The following is a 26,542-nucleotide window of genomic DNA, read 5'->3' on the forward strand; positions in this document are numbered from 1 at the left end:
ATTTTAGAGAACAAAGGGGATACTGTTTCTCAGTGAAACAGGCAATTCACAGTACACAGCATATGTTCTTTCTGTACAAGGTCTCATTTTGCCTTTTATACTGACGTGCCTGCCACATGTGGCCAGGCAACAGAATTCAGCTTGCAGGCTCTCTGGAATGATCGCTTCACACCCCCCCACCATGGGGCTCCGATGAGGCTCTGAGCAAGGATGAGCTCTTTAAACTAAACGTGAACAGCCCAGCGCGGCTGGGTTTCCCTCCACCATGTGGCTCCAATCAAGCTCTCACTCACCAGAAGTGCCTTCTCCAGGGTCATGGTCTGGAAGCAGGGTTTGGGAATAGGGGGAGACTATTGGCTCCAGCATTAAGAATAGTTCCTGGCTAGGCGGGGAAACAGATTCCCCACTTGCCGCCTGTGCACTGTCCTCCTCCTCCTCTTCGTCCTCCAAAAACTCATCCTCCTCGCTCCGTGCTACTCCCCCCTTGCAGGTGTCCACGGACAGTGGTGGGGTAGTGGTGTTGTCACCCCCCATAATTGCATGCAGCTCCTGGTAGAAGCGGCATGTATGGGGCTGTGACCCAGAGCTCCTGTTTGCCTCCCTGGCTTTTTGGTACGCTTGCCTGAGCTCCTTGATTTTTGTATGGTACTGCACTGTACGTATTTGTATTCCTTTTTTTGGAACATAGTTCTGCCATAACAGATTCATCTCCCCAACATGCAATGAAATCCAGTACCTCCCGTTCGGACCAGGCTGGAGCTCGTCTGCGAATCCGGGACCGCGTGGTCTCTTGAGATGGTGGACTCTGCATGGTCGCCTTTTATGGTGGACTATGCTGTTGGTCACCTGGGCTGATGGTGACCAAACAGGAAATTCAAAAGTTCCCAGGGCTTTTACTGCCTACCTGGCTAGTGCATCAGAGTTCAGAGTGTTGTCCAGAGTGGTCACAAGGGAGCATTCGTCAAATTGCGTCCACAGTACCTGTAACCCGGAACTGCGATCTCGATTTTAGCGCTACTCCACTTGCCGAGGTGGCATACAGAAATCGGAATAAAGAGCCCTTTAAATCGAAAAAACTAGTTTGGTTGTGTGGACGGAACCAGTTTTATTTTGAGGTAACTCGGCTAATTCCGAAATAACCGCGTACTGTAGACCAGGCCTAAGTATATAAATCAGTTGCCAAGTGATCTGAGCAGGCAAACTGGGGAGGTTTCAGATGAAGCTTGCAGAGAGAGTGTGGTTCTTTTAATTTAGGTATGGCTCTATGCCACACAGCAGATATGAAAGGAACAACCTCTGTTACCTGCCTTGGAAGTGGTATATTTTCCTTTCTGGAGAAGGGGGAAAAAAAAGAAAACCCTGGTGCATGCAGTGCAAGCTGGTGGACATAATGGAGAAGATATATGATTTGGAAGTGCAAATTTCAGCTCTGCATAGCATCTAAGAAAGTGAAGTCTTCTTAGATGACCAGATTCCAAAATGCATTGCCACATACACTACAAGGGGAAGGATCTGCAGTAAGAGAACTGGAGAGCATAGAAACCAAAGAAGTAAACTGGTGATTTGTGACTCAGAGGGGAAGAGAACCAGGAGTCATCCAACCAGAATAGACATAATGGTTGGCATGTTAATATTTGAACTTGCTGTTCAGTTGTAGAGAAGGCACAGGGGAATACGTTGATCGTTTTACTTTTAGAGCATAAATGATGCTGTGCATCTTGTCATGTATGCAACTGGTAAAGAATAAAACTTTTGATATCCCAATATCAAAAAAAAAAAAAAATTAGGGGAGAAAAAGGTTACTGAATATTGAACTGAAAAGAGTATTTCAGCTAACAATTTTTTGTCAAATATATCAGCAGCAAACAAAAGACTAAAGAGAAAATATGTCCAATAAAAAATTAAAATAGGAATTTGGAGTTGAGAACAACAGAACAATAGATTTTTAAATCATTACTGCTTTTTGTCTTTAGACAGCTAAAAGAAGATGGAGAGCTGGATGCGAAGGAGATCATATTTCTTGAGGGAGTCAATGTATGCATATAAGAATGTATATCATGATGAAAAGATAGGTTTCAGAGTAGCAGCTGTGTTAGTCTGTATCTGCAAAAAGAACATGAGTACTTGTGGCACCTTAGAGACTAACGAATTTATTAAAGCATAAGCTTTCGTGGGCTACAGCCCACTTCACTGGATGCACAAAATGGAACCTATAATAAGAAGATATATATATATACATATACACCTACAGAGAAGGTGGAAGTTGCCATACAAACTGTAAGAGGCTACTCAGTTTAAGATGAGCTATTATCAGCAGGAGAAAAAAAACTTTTGTAGTGATAATCAAGATGGCCCAGTTGTCAACTATCTAAATGGGCCATCTTCATAACACAACCCATGAGCCAAAACCCACGCCAAGCAAATTGGGCCGTGTCCTTTCCCTTTGGTTCTTGAGTCCAGCAACCCAAAAGTCACCCAAAGTCTCAAAAGTCTCTGTCCCTAGTCAGTGCAGCCCCAGATTTCAAAAGTTTATCTGCAGAGTTTTTCCTCCCAACCTGGGTGGAAATGGGTGGGGTTAACGGGCACCTTACATGATCCAAAGCCGACTGCCCAAACACTCCGTGGGGCTCCGCTCTACCAGCTGTCCCACGAACTGCTCCACAATATATCTTCGGGCCCCCCCACTACTTAACACAACAGTCAATAATTTCAGCTCTTCAGTGATTTCAGCTTGTAGTAGAGGAGCCTCAGTGCTGGTACACCACGGGCCCAAAATGAATTCAGCTCAGCAACCTGTAACTAGACTCGTAGTGGAATCAAAACTAGCTCTGATATTCCACCATGGAGAGAGTGCAATTGGCACATAGGGCCCTCATCAGGGACCCATAGCACCAAGTATTAACACCTATCCCCAACCTCTCTCAATTCGCTGGGTTTTGGAACCCATGTCCCTTACCTAGCAAGTGCTGCTTAGTTGATGGTGAGTCCCTCCATCATAACAAAAGGCCAAGTACAGTTCCACTGTCCTTAATTCACATAATCAGGATAACAACAGTTTATTCTTCCTGCCCCAATAACAGAGTAACTGGGGCTCCTACAGCAGCCAAAGTGACCATCTAGGCAGGGTGGGTGTGCCAATGCAAATGAGATCAGCCCCTAAAGTGCTTTTCCATAACCCACCACGACTCACCACCAGATGTCAGGGTAGAGCTCATCCTGACTCTGCTTACACAAGTAAAGTAATTAAAAAATGCTTACCATTGATTTCTGATATGTCTCACATGGTGCTAATGTTTGGTTTATTACTTTTGCTGTGATTGAAACCTATGTCACTGTTAGCCATATTTTGTTCTTTTGCTGATTGTAAAGCTATTGTTCATGTGCAGGTGGCAATCAGTTCTTAAACACTGCTGTCTTTGTTGTCAACAAAAAAGTAAAATCATTTTGATTCACTCTCTTGAAAGATTTCTACCCTGGAAAATTAGTAGCCTCCCCGATGAGCTTGCAGATGGCCAGCTAGTTTAATAGTCCCATCTGGTTATACTTATAATTTTGTTTTTTTAAAAAGCCACATACATGTATGATAATAACTGTGAACTTACCACTAAGGAGTAAATTCACTGAGAACAGTGTTGCTGACACTCAGGGCTCATGTATGAGAGAAGGGGCAAATCTTGAAATTCTTGCTTAGGTTTTATTGAGTCCTTATTTAGACCTAAGTCGTGATGCCAGCTCTCATGAATTTCTTGCCAGTCTCAATGTTTGTTGCTTTTCTTCAAGCCTCCAGTTTAATTCTTAGAATTATTTGAGAATCTCCACTTTAATTAAAAAAACAAATATGCTTCTAGCCCTCCTGGTTGCTGAAAAAAGCTTGAAAATGTGAACCCTGAAGGCAATGACACTAGAAAACAAATAAAAAGAACCCACATATTATTTAAAAAAAAATCACATGATTTTTAAGCCAATCTCATGGTTTCTAGTGACCGGACTCTTGATTTTTAAAGGCTTGCGATTGGCAACACTGTTAATGAGAATGTGGTGTAAGGACTTCAGGATTTGGGACAGAAATGTCATAGTATTAACATTTACATTACTTAGAATGCCTTCCATTAAAGGATTTCACAGCACTTTGTAAGCACTGATGAATTAATCAATTACAACTGCCAGTGAGGTAAGCGAGCATTATCATCCCCATTTCACAGATAGAAAAACTGAGGCACACAGGGATCAAGGGGTAGATCACTGTCCTTTATTAATTTTCACTTTTACTTCTTTTTAATCCACCATTATTACTTTCTCTCTCTCTCTCGTAGTGAAAAGAAGTGGCATGTCTGTAGTGAAAAGAAGTGCGGCCAATTCTCGCTGTTTTATCGCAAGTCTTCTGATAACTGATGTTTTACTTAAGGCCCCAGTTACTAGATACAAGTGATTATTATTTGAGAATTTAATCTTTCATTCATTTTTAAAAATAAGTTTCTAGATCACATTGTTGCAGTCCAAAGCTTGAAAACGTAGTCTGAGCACACCCTAAAGTTTAAAAAAAAATAGAAGACAAATAAAAAGAAAAGAATTCAATGTATTTTTACATATAAGTATTGTAAAGCCAATCTTATGATATTTTGAAATCTGGTTTATGATCTTTTAATAATTCAAGTTGTCAATACTGGGTATAGCTTCAGAGACCAAAAGTCACCCTTCATTTTGGAAGGTGAGACTCTGGACTGCAAGGGTATGTCTGCATAGCACATTAAGCCCAGGCTCTGATTCAGGTTTAAGTCCAAGCCCTCCCAGCTGTCCACACAGAAGTTAATTTGATTTGGTCAGGAATCCCTCTGGACTCAGGTCTGCAAACCCTGGTAGGGGTCAGAGCCACTGTGACTGCAGAGTAATGCACACTGGAAAACATAATCACAACTACACATACAAAATAATGGGGCCTAATTAGCTGTTACCACTCAGGAAAGAGATATTGGAGTCATTGTGGATAGTTCTCTGAAAAAAATCTGCTCAATGTGCAGTGGCAGTCAAAAAAGCTAACAGAATGTTAGGAACCATTAGGAAAGGGATAGATAAAACAGAAAATATCATAATGCCGCTATATAAATCCATGGTACACTCACATCTTGAATACTGTGTGCAGTTCAGGTCACCCCATCTCAAAAAAGATACATTAGAATTGGAAAAGGTACAGAAAAGGGCAACAAAAATAATTAAGGATATAGAACAGTGTCCGTATGAGGAGAGTTTAAAAAAACTGGAACTTTTCAGCTTGGAAAAGAGACCACTAAAAGGGGATATGATAGAGGTATATAAAATCGTGAATGATGTGGAGAGAGTGAATAAGGGAGTGTTATTTATTCCTTCACATAACACAAGAACCAGGGGTTACCCCATGAAATTAATAGGTAGCAGGTTTAAAACAAACAAAAGGAAGTACTTTTTTAAACACTGCACAGTCAACCTGTGGAACTCATTGCCAGGGGATGTTGTGAAGGTCAAAAGTATAACGGGGTTCAAAAAAGAACTAGATAAATTCAGAGGATAGGTCTATCAACGGTTGTTAGCCAAGATGGTCAAGGATCTAACCCCATGCTCTGGATGTCCCTAGCCTCTGACTGCCAAGAAGCTGGGAGTGGATAATAGGGGATGGATCATTCAATGATTGCCTGTTCTGTTCATTCCCTCTGAAGTACCTGACATTAGCCACTGTTGGAAGACAGGATATTGGGCTACATGGACCATTGGTCTGACCCATTATGGCCATTCTTATGTTTACGTTCTTATATGATGCAGGTGAAAGCCCAGGCATTTTGCAACATGGCCGCAGCTCAAGTTTGGGTTTTTGCCAGATTCAGGACTGGCAAGTGCAGCAACATTGTATCACAATTTCCTGGGATTTGGTTCCCAGTCCTTCCATCCCAAAACTTCCCACTCACTTCCCAGGAACCAGAAGCAACTTCCTGGTTCAAATGCGGCTGTTTAGCATTTACCCATGTCCATAGAGACTGCTCAACTAGAATCACAGTTAACCCTCACATGTATTAATATGGCCAGCACTAAGAAGTCGTCCTGCATCTAGAGGAACACAACAGAATTCTGATTAACCTCTGGTGCAAGGTGAGCAAGACATTCAACTTCAGCAAGAGCACCTAGGAGATACTTGGGAGGCCTTTTGAAGTTATATCCTGGGAAGAGACCCATTGTCTCCTAATTACCTGCTCCTGGAAATTCCAGATCAAAGGCCCCTGAACTATATAAAGGGTGGACTAAACATGCCATGTGTGTGCTTGTTCTGAGAGGAAGCTGATGATCCTGAAACCACAAGCAGACCTACAGGGTGGGGTTATGAAGGACTGCTCCTACCAGAGCTCATGTTAGGGCTGAGTGATCTCTGGTATGCTTATTAGCATGTGTGTAGATTCCTTTGTTGTTTTAAATGTTTTCTCTGTAGTGCTTTTTCCTTCAGACTAAAATAGGATTTTATAGGAAGTGGTGTTTGGTAACTTACAACTGTCGGCAATCACTCTGTTGTTAGTATCTGAAGAGAAAGCAAGAGAAGCTTGCCTAGGTAGCCTGTCTTTTGCTGGGAACAACACAGTGAAGGCAGGGAACTGTTTAGCCTGGAGATACCCTGGCCAGGAGGGAGAGACACATGGGTCTCCACCCGAGAAACTGGTAGGGAGCTAGAAGCCTGAAAGTGGGTGTCACGCTGTTTGGAGTGGTTTACAAACAAGAGTGCCAATCTCAGGGAAGACTGTCAAAAAGCAAGGGAGAAACCCCAAACCGGTTGTATGATCTATAATTAGATTTTACCAAACCAGTAACAAGTGTGAACTGCTAAAGCTCTAGAACAATCTTACCATGGAGTCACAGACAGCCCCCTTGGACATTTGGATCTATCTTGCTCCCCATGCAAGCTTGATTCTGTGATTGCAAAGTAAGCAAAATAAGCTGTCATAGGATAAGGGGGAAAGGTCCTCTCATGGATTGGTAACTGGTTAAAAGATTGAAAACAAAGGGTAGGAATAAATGGTCAGTGTGACAGAGTCTGCTTACGCCGCACTAGCCCAGACAGGGTTAAGCCCATATTATTGACAGCAGAAGTCCCACCTCCCCGGCAGGACTGGGCATGCTCCAGATGCTCTAGCAGTATAAAAGGAGGGAGCCCAGCTAATTCTGGGCTAGAGGCTGTAGGGGAAGGACCTGTCTGGGAAGTGCCTGCAGAGGGCTAGCTACAGCCCCTGACTATGCCAGGGATCAGAACCTTCCTGGGCCTGCTTGAACTCTGGTGACTGGAGGAGCCATAGGAGGTGACTGGCCCAGCTGACCATGGAGAATCTGAAGTCTCATGAGAGACCCCAGCACAGACTGTAGTAGAAAGTGATGCAGGGAGGGTGACCAAGTGGTACGTCCCACCTGGGAAACCTCAGTGTGTTCTGGTAGGACCCCCCTGCTGAGTCAGTGGCTAGTTGCTATGCCACTGCTAGGGCCCTGATTTGGGGCCTGGTGGAGTTGGGAGGCCCTGAGCCCCTGTACTGGGGCTGCCACACCCTTTGGTAGGTGCCCCACCCCCATAGGCTTTGGCTGCTAGGCCATGCTGCTCTGCACCTAAGGGTGGCTCTGTGGACTCTGGCTGCTAGGCTGTGCTGCCCTGACCTTAGGGCTGTAAATGTCACAGTCCATTTACAGAATGGAGAGAGGTAAATAGTGGTGTCCCTCATAGGTCTGTACTGGGCCCAGTATTATTCAACGTATTCATAAATAATTTGGAAAAAGGGGTAAACAGTGAGGTGGCAAATTTTGCTGATGATACAAAACTACTTAAGATAGTTAAGCCCAAAGCAGACTGAAAAGAGCTACAAAGGGATCTCACAAACTGGGTGACTGGTCTACAAAATGGCAGATGAAATTCACTGTCAATAAATGCAAAGTAATGCACATTAGAAAACATAATCCCAACTATGCATATAAAATGATGGGGTCTAAATTAGCTGTTACCACTTAAGAAAGATCTTGGAGTCATTGTGGATAGTTCTCTGAAAACAGCCACTCAATGTGCAGCGACAGTCAAAAAAGGTAACAGAATGTTGGGAATAATTAAAAAGGAATAGATAATAAGACAGAAAATATTCTATTGCCTCTGAATAAATCTATGGCATGCCCACATCTTGAGCACTGTGTGCAGATGTGGTCACCCCATCTCAAAAAAATATACATTGGAATTGGAAAAGGTTCAGAAAAGGGCAACAAAAATGAGTAGGGGCATGGGTGGCTGGTATCCCAGGCTTTGAGGAGGCTAACCCCTAGCTCCTCCCTCGTGCCTGAAGCCGCTCCCCTGCCCTCCCATCTAACCCCCCTCCACCTGCAGGAGCCCAGAGCAGCCCCACCTTGGCCCCCAGCCCCGGGCGGCACAGCTGCAGCATCCCCAGCGGTGCAGTCACAGCATCCCCAATACACCAGGTGACCAGCCCCAGAGTGCTGGGCGGCCAGGCAGCATAGGCACATTGCTCTGAGCCCCAGTGCGCCAGGTGGCCACCCAGGGCATTACTTATGAACATCAAAATGTTTGTGATCAAAATATAACTAGTATATTATTTTGTTGTATTTATCAATTACATTTTTACTGTTGGACTTCTGAATATTTTTTTATTGCAATCAGCCAGGGCAGAGCACTGGGAACTGCAAGACTCTGAGTGGGCCTGGGGATAGAGTGTGGGCAGGCATGCCAGGCTGTTTGGGGAGGCACAGTCCCCCATTGATAATTGGCCCCACTCCAATCCCCTCCTTTCCTTCCCTGATTATGGGCACTCCTAGTTTTGTTTCACTTGGGAGGGTAAGGAATTCAGAATTTGTCAAGGTTTATAAATATGGCAGAATAGGACATTTTACTGTATTAAGGGCTTGATCCTGTGGAGGACCCAAGGGTTGTGCTACTGATAGAGAGGCCACCCATCCCTTATTTTATTGATTTGTCCCTCAGAGTGACCACCTGTCTGTCATTTTAAGATGTATTGACATGTATTAAGACTGATAAGAGCATTTAAACATAAGTATCAAACTTCCATTTAATACTTGAGGGCAGTAGAAATGTACATTGAAGAGGAAATACATGATATGCTAAGGGAAATGGTGTTTTCCTTAAAATAAAGCATTGTCCCTTATTTTTCATGTGGTTTCCCCTTACTTCCATCTAACAAAGGTGGTCACCCTAGCTACTGGAAGCAACAGATGCCCATGTCATCATAGGCATTGGGACCTGGCCTCGGACTCCAGGAAACAGCATCACATCTCATCAGGATCACACACTGAGCCACCTGGGAGGTCTCATACTCCTATTTTATAACTTCTCCCTATCTGAGCTTTGATTGGCTCAGTCCTCAAATTATGAATATTTTTGGCTCCACCCACCATGGAAACTTACTCTCCCAGATCATAGAAAAACACTGATCTGCACAGTATCTACCAGCTCTTGCTTCCGGGAACTTAAAGTAAATGGCCTTGCTCTGTCTCCTTGTGTGTGTATAAACACAAACAGAGATTCAAACAGAAATCCACTAATTCCTCAGCTGCCTCCCTCTGTCTCCAAACAAACAAACTACTGCAGTGCAAAAAAGTCATGTGGGTGACATGACCAGAAGTCTTGGACTGTTAGTTCTTTTGTTTTTCTGAAACTAGCAATGACAGTTATGTAACAAGGGAGAAGGAGTGTGCAACCAGAAAGGAGCAACACTGATATCAAAGCAGGACACTGTGGGAAGAAGAGAACACTTTTCAGAGTGTAGTCTCTAATGCTGATTTCAACACCTGGGAATTGTGGCCGGGGGGGCCAGGCTACAGGTTGTAAGGAAGACCTTATTTGGGAATGTTTTCAAGAAACTCCTATATCTATTGGTAAAAATAGGAACATACACCAAATGTGAACAGTGCAACAAAGAAATGCAAGGCATAGCTGTCATTATGACAAATGTTCCTCCAAAGACAATGAATTTGGAGATGATGTGGCCATGTTTAAACAATTTGGATCAACTGGTTAGTAAACTTATATATGCACCTCTCTTATGGACTGCCTATCATGTTTTACTATGCTAGAAAATGATACATTTGTGTTTTGAGTGGATTACTTATGACTGTCAAAATGTTTGATCAAAATATAAGTGGTTTATTTTGTTAGAGTATTTATCCATTATATTTTTACTGTTGGACTTCTGAGATTTTTTATTGCTAAATATTATCAAATATCCTAGGTGAAGATTTCCTGTGTAAAACTAAAATTTTATTAGGCATTTATGAACTTGTACATTTAAAAAGTGATTTTGTTTACAATCTGTTTAGTATGGCACTAGAGACAAGGGTTTAAATAGATAATCCTTATGATTTTTCCTATAAAACTAGGTTTAGAATAAGTCATTTAAATAGTGGTAAAAACAGCTGCAACAGGAGGAATATTTCATTAACAATTTTTTTTGTAAAGCAGTGCACCGAGTAACAGTCAGTGACTTTTAACCATTTTGTTTGAGTCCAGCTTAGATATAACGAGTTTTGAACATCCATCATCTGCAATGTCTACAACTTCAGAGCTATCTGTTGGTACCACAAGCACTGCTGCAACTAACATACGTTTGTTTTTTGATACAGGTAATTTTATTTTCTAACAGACTCTTCTTTATCCAGTAAAACCATAGATGAGTATCAGGACCAGCAAATTCCTGCAAGACTCTAAAGATGAAAAGATTGCTTGGATCATTTATGCAACTAATTTCCCACTTCATCTCGTTCAGAACAAACATTTCATTGACACAGGCTACACTCCACCCAGCAGAGTGGACATTGCTAGATACCATCTATGAGAAGGAAATTGAATAGTGTGGGGAAAAAAACCACAAAACCCATTGACAGGAAATCCATTAATCTGTGTCTTGATAGGCAGTGCAATGTACACAATGATCCAGTAATATCTGCTTCTGTGACAACAGAAGATGGGGTTGTTTATCTTACAGAAAATTGATACATCAGAAAATGCTCATACAACAGAATACTTAAAAGAAGTAGCAGTAAGAGCTATAACAAAACATGATCAAAAATTCAAGTGTCAAGTACATAGGCAAAGCTGCAAATGTAGTAAAGATGAGCATTATCTCGTAGATTTCTTAAGGGGAACCTGAAACTTACAACATATGGGTAAGTGCTCATTTGATGAATGTTTTAACCAAAGACGTAAGTGCAACCCCAGGGATAAAGGAAAATGTTGAAATTGTTATAGCAGCATTTTGCAATCACTTTGCTTCAGCTTCACTGAAGAGAGCAGGAGGATCCAGACTAATTCTTCCTCAAGATGCACAATGGAATTCAGCAGTTGACTGGCCTGATCTGATAAAATACAAGCAGTCCTCAGACTTACAACACAATTGGTTCCTGAAAATTGCATTGTAAGTCGTAACTGAGAACCACAATCCACTCCATTGTGGGACCAAGCATTGTAAAGTCTAAACCAACTGTCATAAGTCAAATCAGTGTGTCAATTCAGAAATGTCGTAAGTCAAACATCATAAAATCAAGGACAGCCTGTAGATGGAACTATCGTAGCCAAAGCAGACACACCGACTTTCTGGTTTCCCTGGGGGTGCTCAACCCCTGCTTCACTCCCTGCCTCTTCCCATACCTGCTCCGTCCCCTCCCCTGAACACCCTGCCCTTGCTATGCCTCTTCCTTCCCCTCCCCGCCCAGGCCTCCTACACGCCACTGAACAGCTGATTACTGGCAGGTAGGAGGTGCTAGGAGGAAGAACTGATCAACAGGGCTGCCAGTGGGTGCCAAGCACCCACTATTTTCTTTCCCCCCCCCATGGGTGCTCAAGCCACGGAGTCTACTTATGAGCCAAAGTATTCAATATTGGACTAAAGAGAAACATAGAAGATATGCTAAATATAATGGAACCTCCTTTTTATAGCCTTGGACAAACTTTGGGGAGATTGCTACTGTATTGTTGAAGCTGTTTAAATCTGGAAAGCACTTCAAGAGACACTGAAGAAAGAATGCTTTCCTGCCTACAAAGTTAAATTTGTACACAGGAAAAGCCCCAGGAACTTTTGAATTTAATTTCCTGTTTGGTCAGCATGGCAAGCTCAGCAGCACAGGTGACCATGCAGTCCCCCCCAGAATTGCAAACAAGCTCCAGCATGGAACAAACAGGAGAGACTGGATCTGACTGCTGTATGGGGAGAAGAATCTGTGCAGGCAGAACTCTGATCAAAAAGAAGAAATGCTAATATATGTCAATCTCACAGGGCATGGTGGAGAGAGGCTACACCAGGGACACACAGCAGTGCCGTGTGAAAGTCAAGGAGCTCAGGCAAGCCTACCAAAAGATAAAGGAGGCAAATGGTCATTCTGGGTCAGAGCCCCACACATGCCACTTCTATGATCAGCTGCATGGCATTCTGGGGGGGACCCTACCACTACCCCACCACTGTCCATGGACACCAGCAAGGGGGGAGTCTCCTGCAACATGGAGGAGGATTCTGTGGATGAGGAGGAGGAGAATGCACAGCAGGCAAGCAGTGAAGCAGTTCTCCCCGGCAGCCAGGACCTTTTCATCACCCTGGAGCCAATACACTCCCAAAGCAGGATCCCCAACCCTGAAGGCAGAGAAGACACCTCTAGTGAGTGCATATTTGTAACTACAGTACAGGGTTTAAAAGCAACAGAGTTTAATGTTTGGGGGGGAGGGACAGCACAGTGGTTTCAGCATTAGCCTGCTAAACCCAGGGTTGTGAGTTCAATCCTTGAGGGGCCCATTTAGGGATCTGGGGCAAACACTAGAAACTGGCCCTGCTTTGAGCAGGGGGTTGGATGAGATGACCTCCTAAGGTCCCTTCCAACCCTGATATTTTGTGACTTGCCCTGAAGACTTAGGATGCATTTATGGTCAGTACAGCTACTGGAAAAGTCTGGGGATGGAGTGGGAATCCACCAGGGACATCTCCGTGAAGCTCTACTGCAAAAGCCTTTGCAGAAGGTTTCTGGGGAGGGCTGCCTTATTTCATTCTCCACTTTACAATGCCTAGCAAGTAGTCTGGAATCATTGCAGCACAAAGCATAGCAGCAAATGATCCTAGGTTTTGGCTGCATTCAAGCAACATTTGATCTTTATCTTTCTGTGTTAGCCTCAGGAGAGTGATACCATTCATAGTCACCTGCTTGAAATAGGGGAATTTTTGTAAGGGAACAGTAAAAGGACCCCATTCATGCTGGGCTGTTTGCTTGGCTAAAAGGGATCATCCCATAGCCATGTAGCAGGGGGAGGGGTGAAGGGATTATCCCAAATAGCCATGCAGACTGGGGGTGGGAGGTGTGTGCTGCACATCCACCTGAAAACCACAGCCTCTCCTTTTAAATGGCAAACCCAACCAGCATTGCTTACTATAGGAAAGAAGGACGCTGCAGTTTGAAAACATTCCCACCTGTTATGAAGGCGTTAGAAGCCAAACCAGCATACCCTTTGGCTCACCATGGCTGCTTGGAAACTGAATTCTGTTGCCCAGCCGTGTGTGATGTCACCATACCAGCAGGCGCTCAATATAAAAGGCAAAATGCGATCTTGTACCTAAAGCACATGTGCTGTCCTCTGTGAATTGCTTGATTCACTGAAAGTCTCCCTTTTGTTCTCAAATGTATCATCTTAAATTTTACTCCCCTTTTTTTATCCCCCTGCAGGTGCAAATGTTTCTATACTCCCCTATCCTCTCTGTCCCTGAGGTTATTGCAGATTAGAAGGCCAAAAAAAAAAAAAAGCACTCACGATGACATGTTTTCTGAGCTCATGCAGTCCTCCTCCACTGATAGGGCATAGCTGAATGCCAAAAACATCTTCCCCCTTACTCTCTCTCATTATGGAGCAAGCAGTAATAACAATGGGAATATTGGTTGTGCTGAAGTCTAACCTAGTCAGCAAACAGCGCAAGCGAGCTTTTAAACATCCAAATGCACATTCTATCACCCTTCTGCACTTGTTCAGCCTATAGTTCAACTACTCCTTACTGCTGTCCAGGGTGCCTGTGTAAGGCTTCATGAGTCATGGGAGCAAGGGGTAGGCTGGATCCCCAAGGATAACTACTGGCATTTCAACATCCCCAACGGTAATTTTCTAGTCGGGGAAGTAAGTCCCTTCTTGCAGCTGCTCAAACAGCCCAGAGTTCCTAAAGATGTGAGCATCATGCACCTTTCCTAGCCATCCCATGTTGATGGTGGTGAAACATCCCTTGTGATCCACCAGTGCTTGCAGCACCATTGAGAAGTACCCCTTGCGGTTTATATACTAGTTGGCAAGGTGGTCCAGTGCCAAGATAGGGATGTGTGTTCCGTCTATCACCCCACCACAGTTAAGGAAACCCATTGCAGCAAAGCCATCCACTATGACCTGCACACTTCCCAGAGTCACTACCCTTGATACAGAACACCAATGAGTGCATTGGCTACTTGAAACACAGCAATCCCCACAGTAGATTTGCCCACTCCAAATTGATTCCCAACTGACCGGTAGCAGTCAGGTGTTGCAAGGTTCCACAGGGCTATCACCACTCGCTTCTCAACTGTCAGGGCAGCTCTCATCTTGATATTCCTGCACTTCAGGGCAGGGGAAAGCAACTCACAGAGTTCCAGGAAAGTAGCTTTACACATGCAAGTTTCACAGCCACTGGAAATCATCCCATACCCACAAGACTATGCGGTCCCACCAGTCTGTGCTTATTTGCGGGTCCCAGAATCAGCATTCCACTATATCTACCAGTCCCACTGCCACCAGGATGACCCAGTTGCCCCATCCTATGCTTTCAGGAACATCTGTGTCCATGTCCTCCTCACAATCTTCCTCGTGCTGCAGTCTCTTAGCCAGGTACTGCACATACTGCAGTATAATGCATGAGGTGTTTACAATGCTCGCAACAGCAGCGGTGAGCTGAGCGGGCTCCATGCTATGGCATCTGCACAGATAAGCCAGGAAAAAAGGCACAAAATGAGAGTCTGCAGTTGCTTTCACGGAGGGAGGAAGGGAGGGGAGACTGCCAAAACCACCCATGACAATGTTTTTGCCCCATCAGGCATTGAGAGCTTAACCCAAAATTCCAATGGGCAGTAGAGACTGGGGGGAACCGTGGGATAGCTTCCCACAGTGCAACGCTCTGTGAGTCGATGCTAGCCATGGTATTGAGGACGCACTCCACCAACTTAATGCGCTTAGTGGGGACATACACAATAGACTGTATAAAATAGATTTCTAAAAATTGACTTCTATAAGATCAATCTAATTTCATAGTGTAGACATACCCTTACTCTTCCAGTCTATGATAAAAACACGGACAGAGAGAATGAAATCTACTAGTTTTTAAAGTTTGAAGGACAGCTTAATAGTTTAGCGGACTGTCTCATTTGCAAGATTTAGGCCAGGATCTACATTCACAAGTTAAATCAACCCAGCTATGTTGCTCAGAAGTTGAAAAATACACAACATAGTTAAACTGATCTCACTTCTGGTGTAGATAGCATTAGGTTGACAAAATTCTTCTGCTGACCTACCCATTACCTCTCAGAGAGGTAGATTAGCTACTGATGGGAGAACTCCTCCCATTGCTGTAGTGAATGTCTACACTGAAGCAAGAAGTACTGCAGTGGCATAGACAAGCCCATAGGCAAGTGCAAACTTAAATGCCAGTCACTTTCACTTTGGCATATTTGAAAATTTTCCCAGGCTAACCTGAAATAATCCTTCTGACTACAGTTAATCCCTCTGTTTAATAAATCTTTTACCTGTAAATATGAAACATGTCTTGATAAGAGAACTTTATCCAAAACATTTAAGGTTGCTTTTTTTTAAATGAACGTGAGTTTTACATGCGGTTTTGTGTATTTAATTAAATTCAGTTACCACCCTAATGCAGCTTGACACAACTCCTGAGCAAAAAGTTAATTATCTAGTAAATAAGCAATATCCTTTACCATTCTCTAACATACTAAAAAAATACAATTAATAACAACCTGCAACTATTAAGCTCTACAATTACTTAAATAAATGCATCAAGTGTACCCTTCTAGCTAACAAAACGACATACCAGATCCCACGTAAAGGCGCTATTGAGGTGTAAATCAATACATTTTCATGGTTATATCAACTAATGAGAATACACTTTAAAGATCCGAAATATAAACGGAAAAGTTGATTAAAATTGATTATTTACATCGAGGCTTTTCCGCGGGGTGACAGAACTCGCAGGCTTCACTGGAGCCACCCTGACACGGTGCACAGAGCGCAGCGCCTGCCCTGACTTTCAACCCACAGACTCATAACGAACCATCCACACAGGGCGACAGCGGGCCGCTGTTTTCTCCCACGGGTGCTAGAGCGCCCAGCGTCCTGCGGCGACAGGACAAGCTGGCCCCGCCCGCGAGACGGACGATGGACGGAGACTAGCACCCCCACCCGCCACGTCACGTGGCCCTCCTAAGCCCACTTCCCGGGCTGTCCATCCATGTGCCTGTTTGCAATCGATGGCGCGGCCCCCCTCCCCCGTCGGGCGCTGCAGGGCCAGTATGTCGCACAGTGAATTCCTAGCCGCTAGTGTTGTCCTGCCCCTACCCCCCGCCCTCGATTGCTTTATAGTCAGGCAGTGCGCGGGCAGCCCCTGAGGTCCCCCGTTAAGAGAGCCCGGGAGGCGCCGCCTCCTTCCTTTCGGCCTGAGCCGCCATTTTGTAGGTATGTGTGAGAAGTAGTGCTCTTGTCACGCTGCGATAACAGCGGGTAGGGAACTCCGCGGCCGCGGTACCGCTGGGTGGCGGGGAGGGCAGCGGATGGGGGCCGGGCTGGGCCTGGAAGGCGGCAGCAGGGCGGGGAGGGTGGCTGCATGGGCCCGGGAGGCCGCTCTACGTGCCAGCCCGAGCCGGGACAGAGAAGGGAGGCGGCTGCACAGGCCCAGGGGCGAGTTGGCGGGGGACCGGGGAGGCCGCTGCACAGGCCTGAAAGGGGCCCGGGGGTGGCTGCACGGGTTGGTGTGGGGGAGCTGCCGGCGGGGCGGGACGGGGCTGGGCTGGGGCCAGGGAGCGAGCCCTGCCTCCGCCAGCGGCCGCTGTTCAGCCGCCCCGTTCTCGTGCAGGGGGCGCGCAGGTCTCCCGCCTGTGTCCTAGTAGGTCTGCCAAGGGGCCACGTACCTGTACGTCCACTTCATTCAACTGTTAGTGTGACGCCAGGGCAAGCTGCCTGTCTGCACGGGGTGAAGTGTCTCTAAGTGATCGGATAGCGAATATCTCTCCCTCTGCCACCGTTGTGCTTAGTTTAAAATATTTTTTTGACCTAGTTCATTTAGACAAAGCTGTCACTTTTTTCCCCTAGTAACTTTTATAAAGCTCTTATTGGAAGTATTAAGCAACACGCAGGATTTTGTCAGGGGTTTCAGTAATTTGGAGTATAGTCTGAAAACAATGGGATGACTTAGTCGGGGATCGATCCTGCTTTGAGCAGGGGGTTGGACTAGATGACCTCCTGAGGTCCCTTCCAACCCTGATATTCTATGAACAACACTAGATCTAAGCATGCTGCAAGACCTGAATAGCACTGGGTGGCAAATACATGAGGATAATCTGAGTTGTCTTTTTTTAATAGCTGTTTGCCAAAATGACAAACACAAAGGGGAAAAGGAGAGGGACACGTTATATGTTCTCGAGGCCATTTCGCAAACATGGTAAGTACAGCTTGTGTTAGGGATACCTGCATTCATAGCAATAATGAGTTTAGCCAATTCTAAAAAGACATTCAAGCATTGTGTTAACCATTTCTCCTCAACATTGCACTAAGAACGTATTTAAGGAGACAACTAAAAATGCAGAACAAAATACTGTCATAGCCACTGCTTTTATTTGATAAACTTTTTTTCCCTATGGGGTAGCTGCCTTTTTATCTTGTACTTCAAATTTTGATTACCTTATCTTTTGACTGCTTGAAAATAGGTTACAGTACTTGTCATTTTTAGTAAAGATAGGATAAGAACTGCTTTGAAGGGGGAAGTGAGTTATAAGTATTAGGAGTACTGGCTTAAAACTATATAATTAAATTGACAAGTTCAAACTGCTCTTACCAAAAGGCAATGGCAACACCAATTACCCAGCTAACAATTGGGGGGTGGGGGGGAGAGAGAATCTTACTGTGTAATATCTTATAACTTCTACACTGATCAGGTTAAAACCAAACTTGAATTAGCTGTAGTGTCTTAAAGTGCACTTTTTTAAATGTGAAAAGATGGCTGGCTTTTCCATTTCTAGTCACCTAAGCTTTTTCAGATGAGTTTGAGAAATACCACTTTTTAGTAAAAATGATTCTCTTATGAAACAACTTTGTATTTTCCTCCTCCCAGGAGTTGTCCCTCTGGCCACCTATATGCGAATCTACAAGAAGGGTGATATTGTGGACATCAAGGTATCTAATAGTATAATATAATTCAAAGATGAAATAAGAGTCTATAACAAATTCAGTGCCAGAACAGTAATGTAGTATATATTTTAAAAACATGGCTGAGAATGTAAACATTAATTAAGGGACTGTTTTGGTTGCTGTAGCAGCTGTCTCTTCCATTCTGCATGTTCATTGGGAATTGATGTCTGGAAGCTGGACATCTTCAGGAGAAGACTTTACTCTTTTGTACAGTGTCTGACACAATGGACCCAGGTTAATGTTTGCAGGCTCCCCTGGATGTTATTGATATACAAATAGCAGTAACAACTCAGTCTGCATCTCTCTATTGGCCTAACAGAGCCAAAATTTTACTTCTAGGTTATTGTGCAAAGCAGATCTGTTTTAGCTCCTACCTGCAATCCTAGATACAGGTAGAGTTGCTTGGGGAGTCTATATATTAAAAGTATATGCACAGAGACGGAAGCAGTGAATGTTTTAAAATCTGGGAAATAAACTAAGGGATGTACTTGATTGCATATATAATAAGTGCAGTGTGACTTTCAGTTCTGAACTTGTGCTCCAAAAGTCAACCGTAGTGTTAATTTAAATTATCTTTTGCATTGGATATTGAATTTCTCCATAGAAGAATTCTACTTTTATCTTCCAGTATACAAACTTTTGAGAAGACTTGCCTTTTTGAGAAAGCTAAGGATGCAAAGTCTAAGCTTCTTGACATTCTGGAGCTTGATGATGACTGTCTCATGCGATTGCTTTGGTAATAACAAAATGAGCAAATCATTTCACCGGCACTGAAAGCAAGCCAGGATTGTCAGAGAAGTTTAATAGATTTCAGATATCTTGTGATGATTTCAGTAGCTCAAAGCAAACTTGTAAACATCTTCCAAGATATCCATAAAATTAAGAATGTCAGATTTATACTCTATTCTCCACATTAAAGCTTAGAGTGGAATGGCTTCACTTTATTTTAATGGTCTTACTCTTGTATGTTTTTAACAGGGCATGGGTACTGTTCAACAAGGTATGCCCCACAAGTGTTACCATGGCAAGACTGGAAGGGTATTTAACATTACTCAGCATGCTGTTGGCATTATTGTAAACAAACAGGTTAAGTAAGTGTTTTTTAAACTTTCCTCTGGGTGAAACTTGATTTTAAAAATAAACTGTAGTGACACCCCCTCTTTCACTTTGCCAAGTAGACATTTCTTGTCATCTTGGTCATTCAGTTGGGGTAAAATAAGTCCTTTTAAAACCCAAGCAAGCAAACAATGATTGTTTGGCTTGGATCCTGTCAGGGGAAACACTGGACTGTTAAACAAGATTATGAAGAGTTCAGCAAGCTAGCATATTTATACTAAATTCGTTTTAAAGGTCATTATGTTTTCTTAATTTTATTCAACTGGGCATAATATAGTATAGTCACTAAAATAAGGTACAGCGCTTACTTATCCCTGGACCAACTGACTGTGTGGATTGACCTACAACAGTGGTAGATGATACAACTGTTTGTCCCTGTATTACAGAGGAGAGAATCATTAGTCTTCAAGAGTATTAGTCTTGAGGTATTAGAACATGGTTAAGAGTTATTTCTTCATGTTAAGTATCCTCACACCTTGTCAACTGTCTAATTGGGCCATCTTGATTATCACTACAAAAGTTTTTTTGTTCCTGAAAATAGCTCATCTTAGCCTCTTCCTCCACCTTTTCATATTTTTGTGTGTATGTATCTGTTCCATTCTATGCATCCAATGAAGTGGGCCGTAGCCCACGAAAGCTTATGCTCAAATTAAGTCTAAGGTGCCACAAGTACTCCTGGTTTTGTGGATACAGACTAACATGGCTGCTACTGACACCCTGTTGTAGAAACTGAAAAATCTGAGTACAGTTCCGTGTGTTTTGAGCAACAGCCCTTTTAAGAAAAATGCTATGTAGTCATGCTTCTGGGACTTTTTAAAATGAGCTTCAGTATTTGTCTTACACATTTTTATAATTACAATAGATTCAAAATAGGCTTCTTCCCTTAGGGGCAAGATTCTTGCCAAGAGAATTAATGTGCGTATTGAGCATATTAAGCATTCTAAGAGCAGAGACAGCTTCCTGCAGCGTGTGACAGAAAATGAAAGGAAGAAAAAGGAAGCGAAGGAAAAAGGCACTTGGTTTGAACTGAAACGCCAGGTATTGTTTGTTAACTGAACTAATACACCTATGACATAAGACTCAAACTGCCTTACCATGTAAATGAGTGTTGTTGTTCCTCAGACACTAGTGAAGGAGGGGGACAAGCTACTAATGGTTTCTGTGCCTATACTAGACAGGCTTAAGTGGGAGAAAGACGATAAACACTGATTTGTTTAAGGTAGATCGATACTAGAAAAAATTAGGTTAACCCAGCTGCATTGCTCTGAGGCAATGGTCCCCAACCTCTGTTGCAATAGCATATTCATGTTCCCAGAAGAGTGTGGCGGGCACTAGACTACCACCTGCCAAAATGCCGCCAAGAAGCAGCGGCATTCTGATGGCAGGTTGTCCAGTGGAAGCACTTCCTTGTCAGTAGGTGGGCACACAAATGCCCCAGCAGGCACCATGGTGCCCATGGGCAGTGTTGGACCACTGCTCTGAGATATGAAAAATCCATAACCCCCTAAATGATGTAGTTAAGATGACCTAATGCCCAGTAGGTTGATAAAATAATTCTGTTGACTTGACTACTCCCTCTCACTACAAGGGGGGGAGCCCCTTCTATAACTACTCAGTAGCACCGAAAATATTTTCATTAAAGCAGTCAGATTGGAAATACATTTAGCTTAATAGAATCATATGAAAAGAAACTTTACATTACACAATAGAATTGGTTTACACATTGCTAATGTAACTGCAAACTAAACATTTTAAAAAATTTAAATCAGGTTTACTTTGAGTGTGTCATATTAATGGTTATTGCCTTTTTTTGCTTACAGCCTGCTCCACCCAGGGAAGCACACTTTGTGAGAACCAATGGCAAAGAGCCAGAGCTGCTGGAGCCAATTCCCTATGAATTCATGGCATAGGGAAACAAAAAAAATAAAGCTGTCTCTTTAAGACAAAATGTGAGTGATGGTTGATTGATCTTCCTTCATTAAATTATACTTTTTGGATTATAGATCAGTTTTGGGTAATGAAGGAAAAATTCTGTATATCACTTGTACTGTTAAACAGGTGTATCTTAACCATTATGCTTTGTATATGCCAATGATTAAGGTTAAGATTGTCACAGGTATTAATAAGTTGGGTTGCAAGCACACAAATTCCTGGAAGCCTATGACATGTCTCTGACTTTTACTAAATACACAAGGGGGGGGAATCAGGGGCCTGTTAGTCTGAATTAGTGACCACTGTATCCTTACCAAGGATTATTCACCTTTGATGGCACTCATGTTGCCTTATTAGGCACTGTCAAACAGCAAGTAGTATTTAATGTCATACTACAATCTTTAGCTGTTTACTTGATTATCATTAGGTGTTTTCTAGCTTATTTACTTGATTATCTTAAAGTGACTCAGCTGTATGAGAGTTGATAGAAGCCAGTTTAGGTGTAGTTAGCTGACTGTTATGGACATCTTAATCTATTGAGTTGTATGTAAACTGTTAAGTGTTTCAACATTGTCAGAACAAGGTTTGTAAAACAAAGCTGTATGCATACACGAAAGGTGAGATGCTCTCCAAGAGCAGATCTCTCCTGTAAGCCTTAAGTTCTGTGAGGTCTGCCTTTGCTCAAACTTAGGTGTTCCAGAGTCCTTGCTTTAGTGGCTTTCACAATGTTCTCAAGGAAGATAGTATATGGTATTCAGATATACTAAGGCATAGGAATAGAATTTCCTTCCTGTGCTAGTCAGATCCACAGCACTGAAGATTCCTATATACATAAGGTCCCCAGAAACTAGTAAAATTAAAATGAAGTTTGTATAGGAAATAAGCCTTGCACCAAAAAAAATCTTCCAAAATAACCAGCCTCCAATTTTCACCTGCAAGCCAGCTTTCAATTTATATCTAAAATCAGCTACCTTATACTCCTTTTCCTTGTGCGCTTACATACCTTACAAGTGTGATAACAGTTCTACTACTACTTGCAGCCTAATTCACCCATTAGGGAAGCTTCCCTTGAGTCAAATACTTGTACTCTTAAGGTCTGGTCTACACCTAAATTACATTGATCTAGCTATATCATTTAGCAGTGAAAGATTTCATGCTGTGTGAGGTAGTTAGATCAGCTGGTCAGACTAACCACTTGTGTTTAGACAGTTGGGTTGATGGAAGAATTCTTTTTGTAGTTAGAGAAGTGGATTAATTACTTTGATAGCATCTACCCTCTAGTGCTACACCTGCAGTGCCACAGCTGTGCTACTGAGTAGACACCTTAAATACAACTAAAAATAGCACCTTTAGCCATCTGCTTCTTGTGGGATCAGCACTGACATTAAATCTATATTGCTTCAAGGGAAGTGCTGGAGGAATTCTATCCTGATGCTCTCTAGTTCAGGCAATATACCCCCAACCCCTCAAGGGGCAGTAGTGTATATCCTTGTGGGGTAAATGGTGATGGCCCTGCTTTCTTCCACACCATCTTCAGGATTTGCACTGTAGGAGTTGCACAGAGGAATCACAATTGTACAACTAGTGCCATATCATCCCCCCTCTGAAGCAGTGCTTAACAGGCAAAATGTTAGAGAAACAGGAAGTTTCTGAAGAATTGAATTGGCCTCTGGAACAGCTCACCTTCAATCCTTTTGTTCCCACACCCAAATTTCATCTGCTTGCATCCTTCCATATCTTGTCAGTGCCTTTACCCACACCACTCACAGCCTTGCTTCACCTATTCATACAGTACTCTTCCTCTGGCCTCCACCAGCTCAGCTTCTGCCTTTGTTTCACTTTGTTCCACTTTGTTCAAATTCCCATTTCTATCCACCATTGTTCTTTTATCCTTACTCCTCCATTTCTACTGCTCATCCACCATTGCCCCCAACCCATCTGCCCTCTTACCTATTCTTCCTATCCATGCACCCTTTCCTCTCTGTCCTTCTTTTCCTCTGCCACATGTCTCCATCCACTGAGTACAAGTCACTTGGCTCAAAATACAGTGATAGACCTAGTGCAGCAGTTCTCAAACTGGGTCCAGACCCCATTTTAATGGGGTCACCAGGGCTGGCTTAGATGTGCTGTAGCCTAGGGCCAAAGCTTGAGGGTTTCAGCCCTGCATGTTGGGACTCAGGTTACAGGCCTGCTGCCTGGGGCTGATGCCCTTGGGCTTCAGCTTTATCCCCACCTCTGGTTCAGGGGGGCTTAGGCTTCAGTCCCCCATTCTGGGGTCATGTAATAATTTTTATTGTCAGAAGGGGATCACGGTGCAATGAAGTTGGAGAACCCCTGTCCCAGTGTATTCTACAATTGTGAATCGCATGTTAATTCTGTCCAGTTCCCCCCACCCACTACACACACCCAGCGGTTACAGATTTCAAAGCTCAAGGCTGACAAGGGCTTCTTTTAAGTCATACTTCTACTTTCTGGTCTCCACTTATCTGGATACATTACCTCACTTTCAATTAAAAAAGTATGATTCACATTTGCACTGGTGGAAATACACAAATCTTAAAATATCAATGCATGCCAGCATAAGTAAAGTGTTTTGATTACAAATGTAACTATAAAAAGAGTCACTTCCAAGCCAGAGGAGTATGACTTGATTATATTGGTCTGCATGTGTCAGTACCTGTAATATTCACTGGCCTGGTTTCTCCCCTGCTTTGTACCTATAGCATTAAAAAAAAAAGACAGCTGTAAATAAGTAGAATTTGGTCCATTAAAGGGAAGGCTGATCACTGACCTTTCTTTGTAATTAGGAGATTATATCTATATCATATCTATCTATTTCAAATTTATTTGTCAGCTAAATATCAAGACAGTATTGTTCCAAAGTTATTTAGGTGTCAAAGACCATAGAAAAGTACTAGTACTCCATTTGAAAGAATGAACAAAATATACACATACCTTTAAGCTTTTGCTAGTAGGTTACACAGCTTTAGCAGTATAATGGACAACTTGTTAGCCAAATATTAACCTATAAAGTATATTTATCAATCATATGCCTATGTAGTTTTCTCTGTGATAGTGCTGCTCCCTAACTCTAATAGGACTAACCAAACCTACAGATCTGAACATCCCCAACCCAGGAAGTTTGGCTATTACCCAAGCTGCAGTGGTCAGAAGATTGTGTTTTCTACATGTACCAAATTTCTATTTATGATCAAGTTGATCATCCTTTTCCACCATGTGTCCTTCAGTCTTGTGAGATATATCCTAGTATTGCAACAGAACCGGCTTATTGTACCTGTGGTAGTAGTAAGCTTTCCAGACCAATGCCAACTCCAGTTTGCCTCTGATGGGTCCCATAAGCATCATATCCTTCGGTAAATGAAACAGACAAAATAAAATACAAGTCAGTAAGGTGGGGTAAAGCCCTTCTTTTTTTTAAAAAAAGAAGTGCAGATCACATGTCTCCCTTCCCATTCTCATTTGCACATTTCCATCATCTCCTTTTGGGGACCAAATAGTCCTAAGGCAACTGCAGTGATTGCATTTAAAAAAAAAACCCACCACAACTGCTAAATACTATGTGAAATACTTTCCTAATTTACTTTTCCATTTAAGCAGTTTAATAGATGGAGACAAGGAAGGGAAACCAAGCATCTGGAATAGTGGTACCACAGTTTGGGAATCATTGCCCTCTGAAAATTGATAAGGGATATCAGGTTATTGTTTTCATTTTAGCATAAGGGACACAATTCTTAAGCAGCATATTGCACCTGTTCATTTGGTACAAAATAGTACAGTGTTCACTAAACAATGTGAAGAGAACACAACTTGCTTAAATCATTTCGACAACTATTAAAGTAAATTTTATTTTAAAAAAGTATTAAGAGTCAGGACAGCAGTAGATTGATGATATTGGCCCATGACTAGGGAGAAGGCTAATTGGCAGGTTTTTGTAGTCACTGCAGAGGTGGAACACAAGGAAGAATAAATTTTGAAAGGAAGAAAATAAATACTGACAATTATCTTCACTTACAGTCACAACAGTAATAGATTGTTTTGATAGATTCTGAACTGAACATGAAAGGTAGCCCTTAAAATTCAGACCCAGAACCCCCCAGAATATAGTCAGATCTATGTAGATGCAGAGCCTTAAAAGCTAAGATTGTAAACGGACCATTTCTGCTAAGTCAAAAGAGGCTAAGGTTTGCACGAGAGCTCTCTTTTTCTATATACAAAAAATACCTTGAGCATGCTGTTGTGCTTTAAGTGGAGTCCATTAAAAGCAGCAACATACTTCAGGAAGTATGCAATCTTGTGTCTCTGTTTGTGTCAGTCTTGTTATGTGTATGGAATTTTCTTCTCTATAATGAAGGTATGTTTGTGACCAATGGGAGCTGAAGTCAGGTAACGGTGTAGTTGTGTGAACCTAAAATATGGGCAAAAGGAAAGATGGCTTTTTGCTTGTAGGAATCCACTATAACACGAAGTTAAAGAAATATATGAACTAAAGTGATAAGCAGGACAGCGGAGGACAACCTGATTTTGCAGAGAGTGCTGCAGTGTGGCCATAAAGTTAGTGCAGGCTAATAGTAAGAGTACAGCTGTTACCCGGCACCTCACTGGTTTGCCAAAGTCTCCCCGTACACAGCCAGTGATGGGAATGCCAAACTAAAAACCTCATTTGCAATCTAAGAATAGCATTTAAACCCATAACCGCTCACTCTGATTTGACTATTCCCCCATATTCTGCTCCTTTTTTACCTCATGATATTGAGAAGGGAGAAGACACATAACGGAGTTAACACATGTTTTTGCTCAGTGAAGACGACTATGTCTAAGGTTTAACCTTGCCTCCCCCCCGCCCCAGCCTGTGCTTACCCTTGTGCTGGAGTGCAGCAACCTTGCTCATCCTGACACAGCTTGCAAATACTTGCAAGATTAAGGCTTGAGAGACAACAGACTTAGCCATTGCAACAATTGTATCCCTCCTGCACATGCTTCCCTGCTTCTTGTTTTCCTTCT

The 26,542-nt window shown here is 42.8% G+C and overlaps 1 protein-coding gene, 1 long non-coding RNA gene and 2 other non-coding genes across 5 annotated transcripts; 3 read left to right on the forward strand and 1 right to left on the reverse strand.

Annotated features, from left to right (window-relative positions):
- Positions 1-4,227: 4,227 nt before the first annotated feature.
- On the reverse strand, positions 4,228-16,481 carry LOC140910181 (uncharacterized). The gene is made up of 2 exons (XR_012158447.1): positions 16,230-16,481; positions 4,228-4,527 (listed from the first exon to the last, which is right to left on the reverse strand). It is a non-coding gene; the product is annotated as an uncharacterized LOC140910181 (long non-coding RNA).
- Positions 16,482-16,683: 202 nt separating this feature from the next.
- Positions 16,684-21,536, forward strand: RPL21 (ribosomal protein L21). Of its 2 annotated transcripts, none has more exons than XM_073340530.1 (6): positions 16,684-16,744; positions 17,648-17,726; positions 18,396-18,457; positions 19,451-19,563; positions 20,476-20,626; positions 21,409-21,536. In XM_073340530.1, exons 2-6 carry the CDS (start codon positions 17,660-17,662, stop codon positions 21,496-21,498), a joined length of 483 nt encoding a protein of 160 aa, XP_073196631.1. In that variant the 5' UTR covers positions 16,684-16,744; positions 17,648-17,659; the 3' UTR covers positions 21,499-21,536. The 2 variants fall into 2 exon arrangements, with proteins under 2 accessions (XP_073196631.1, XP_073196641.1); XM_073340540.1 differs by having other exon boundaries at positions 16,713-16,789.
- LOC140905690 (small nucleolar RNA SNORD102) lies at positions 19,175-19,251 on the forward strand. Its single transcript, XR_012156929.1, has one exon. It is a non-coding gene; the product is annotated as a small nucleolar RNA SNORD102 (small nucleolar RNA).
- LOC140905644 (small nucleolar RNA SNORA27) lies at positions 19,625-19,757 on the forward strand. The gene has a single exon (XR_012156890.1). It is a non-coding gene; the product is annotated as a small nucleolar RNA SNORA27 (small nucleolar RNA).
- Positions 21,537-26,542: the final 5,006 nt, after the last annotated feature.

Source organism: Lepidochelys kempii, chromosome 1, assembly GCF_965140285.1.
Source record: "Lepidochelys kempii isolate rLepKem1 chromosome 1, rLepKem1.hap1, whole genome shotgun sequence".
Lineage (NCBI taxonomy): Eukaryota > Metazoa > Chordata > Testudines > Cheloniidae > Lepidochelys > Lepidochelys kempii.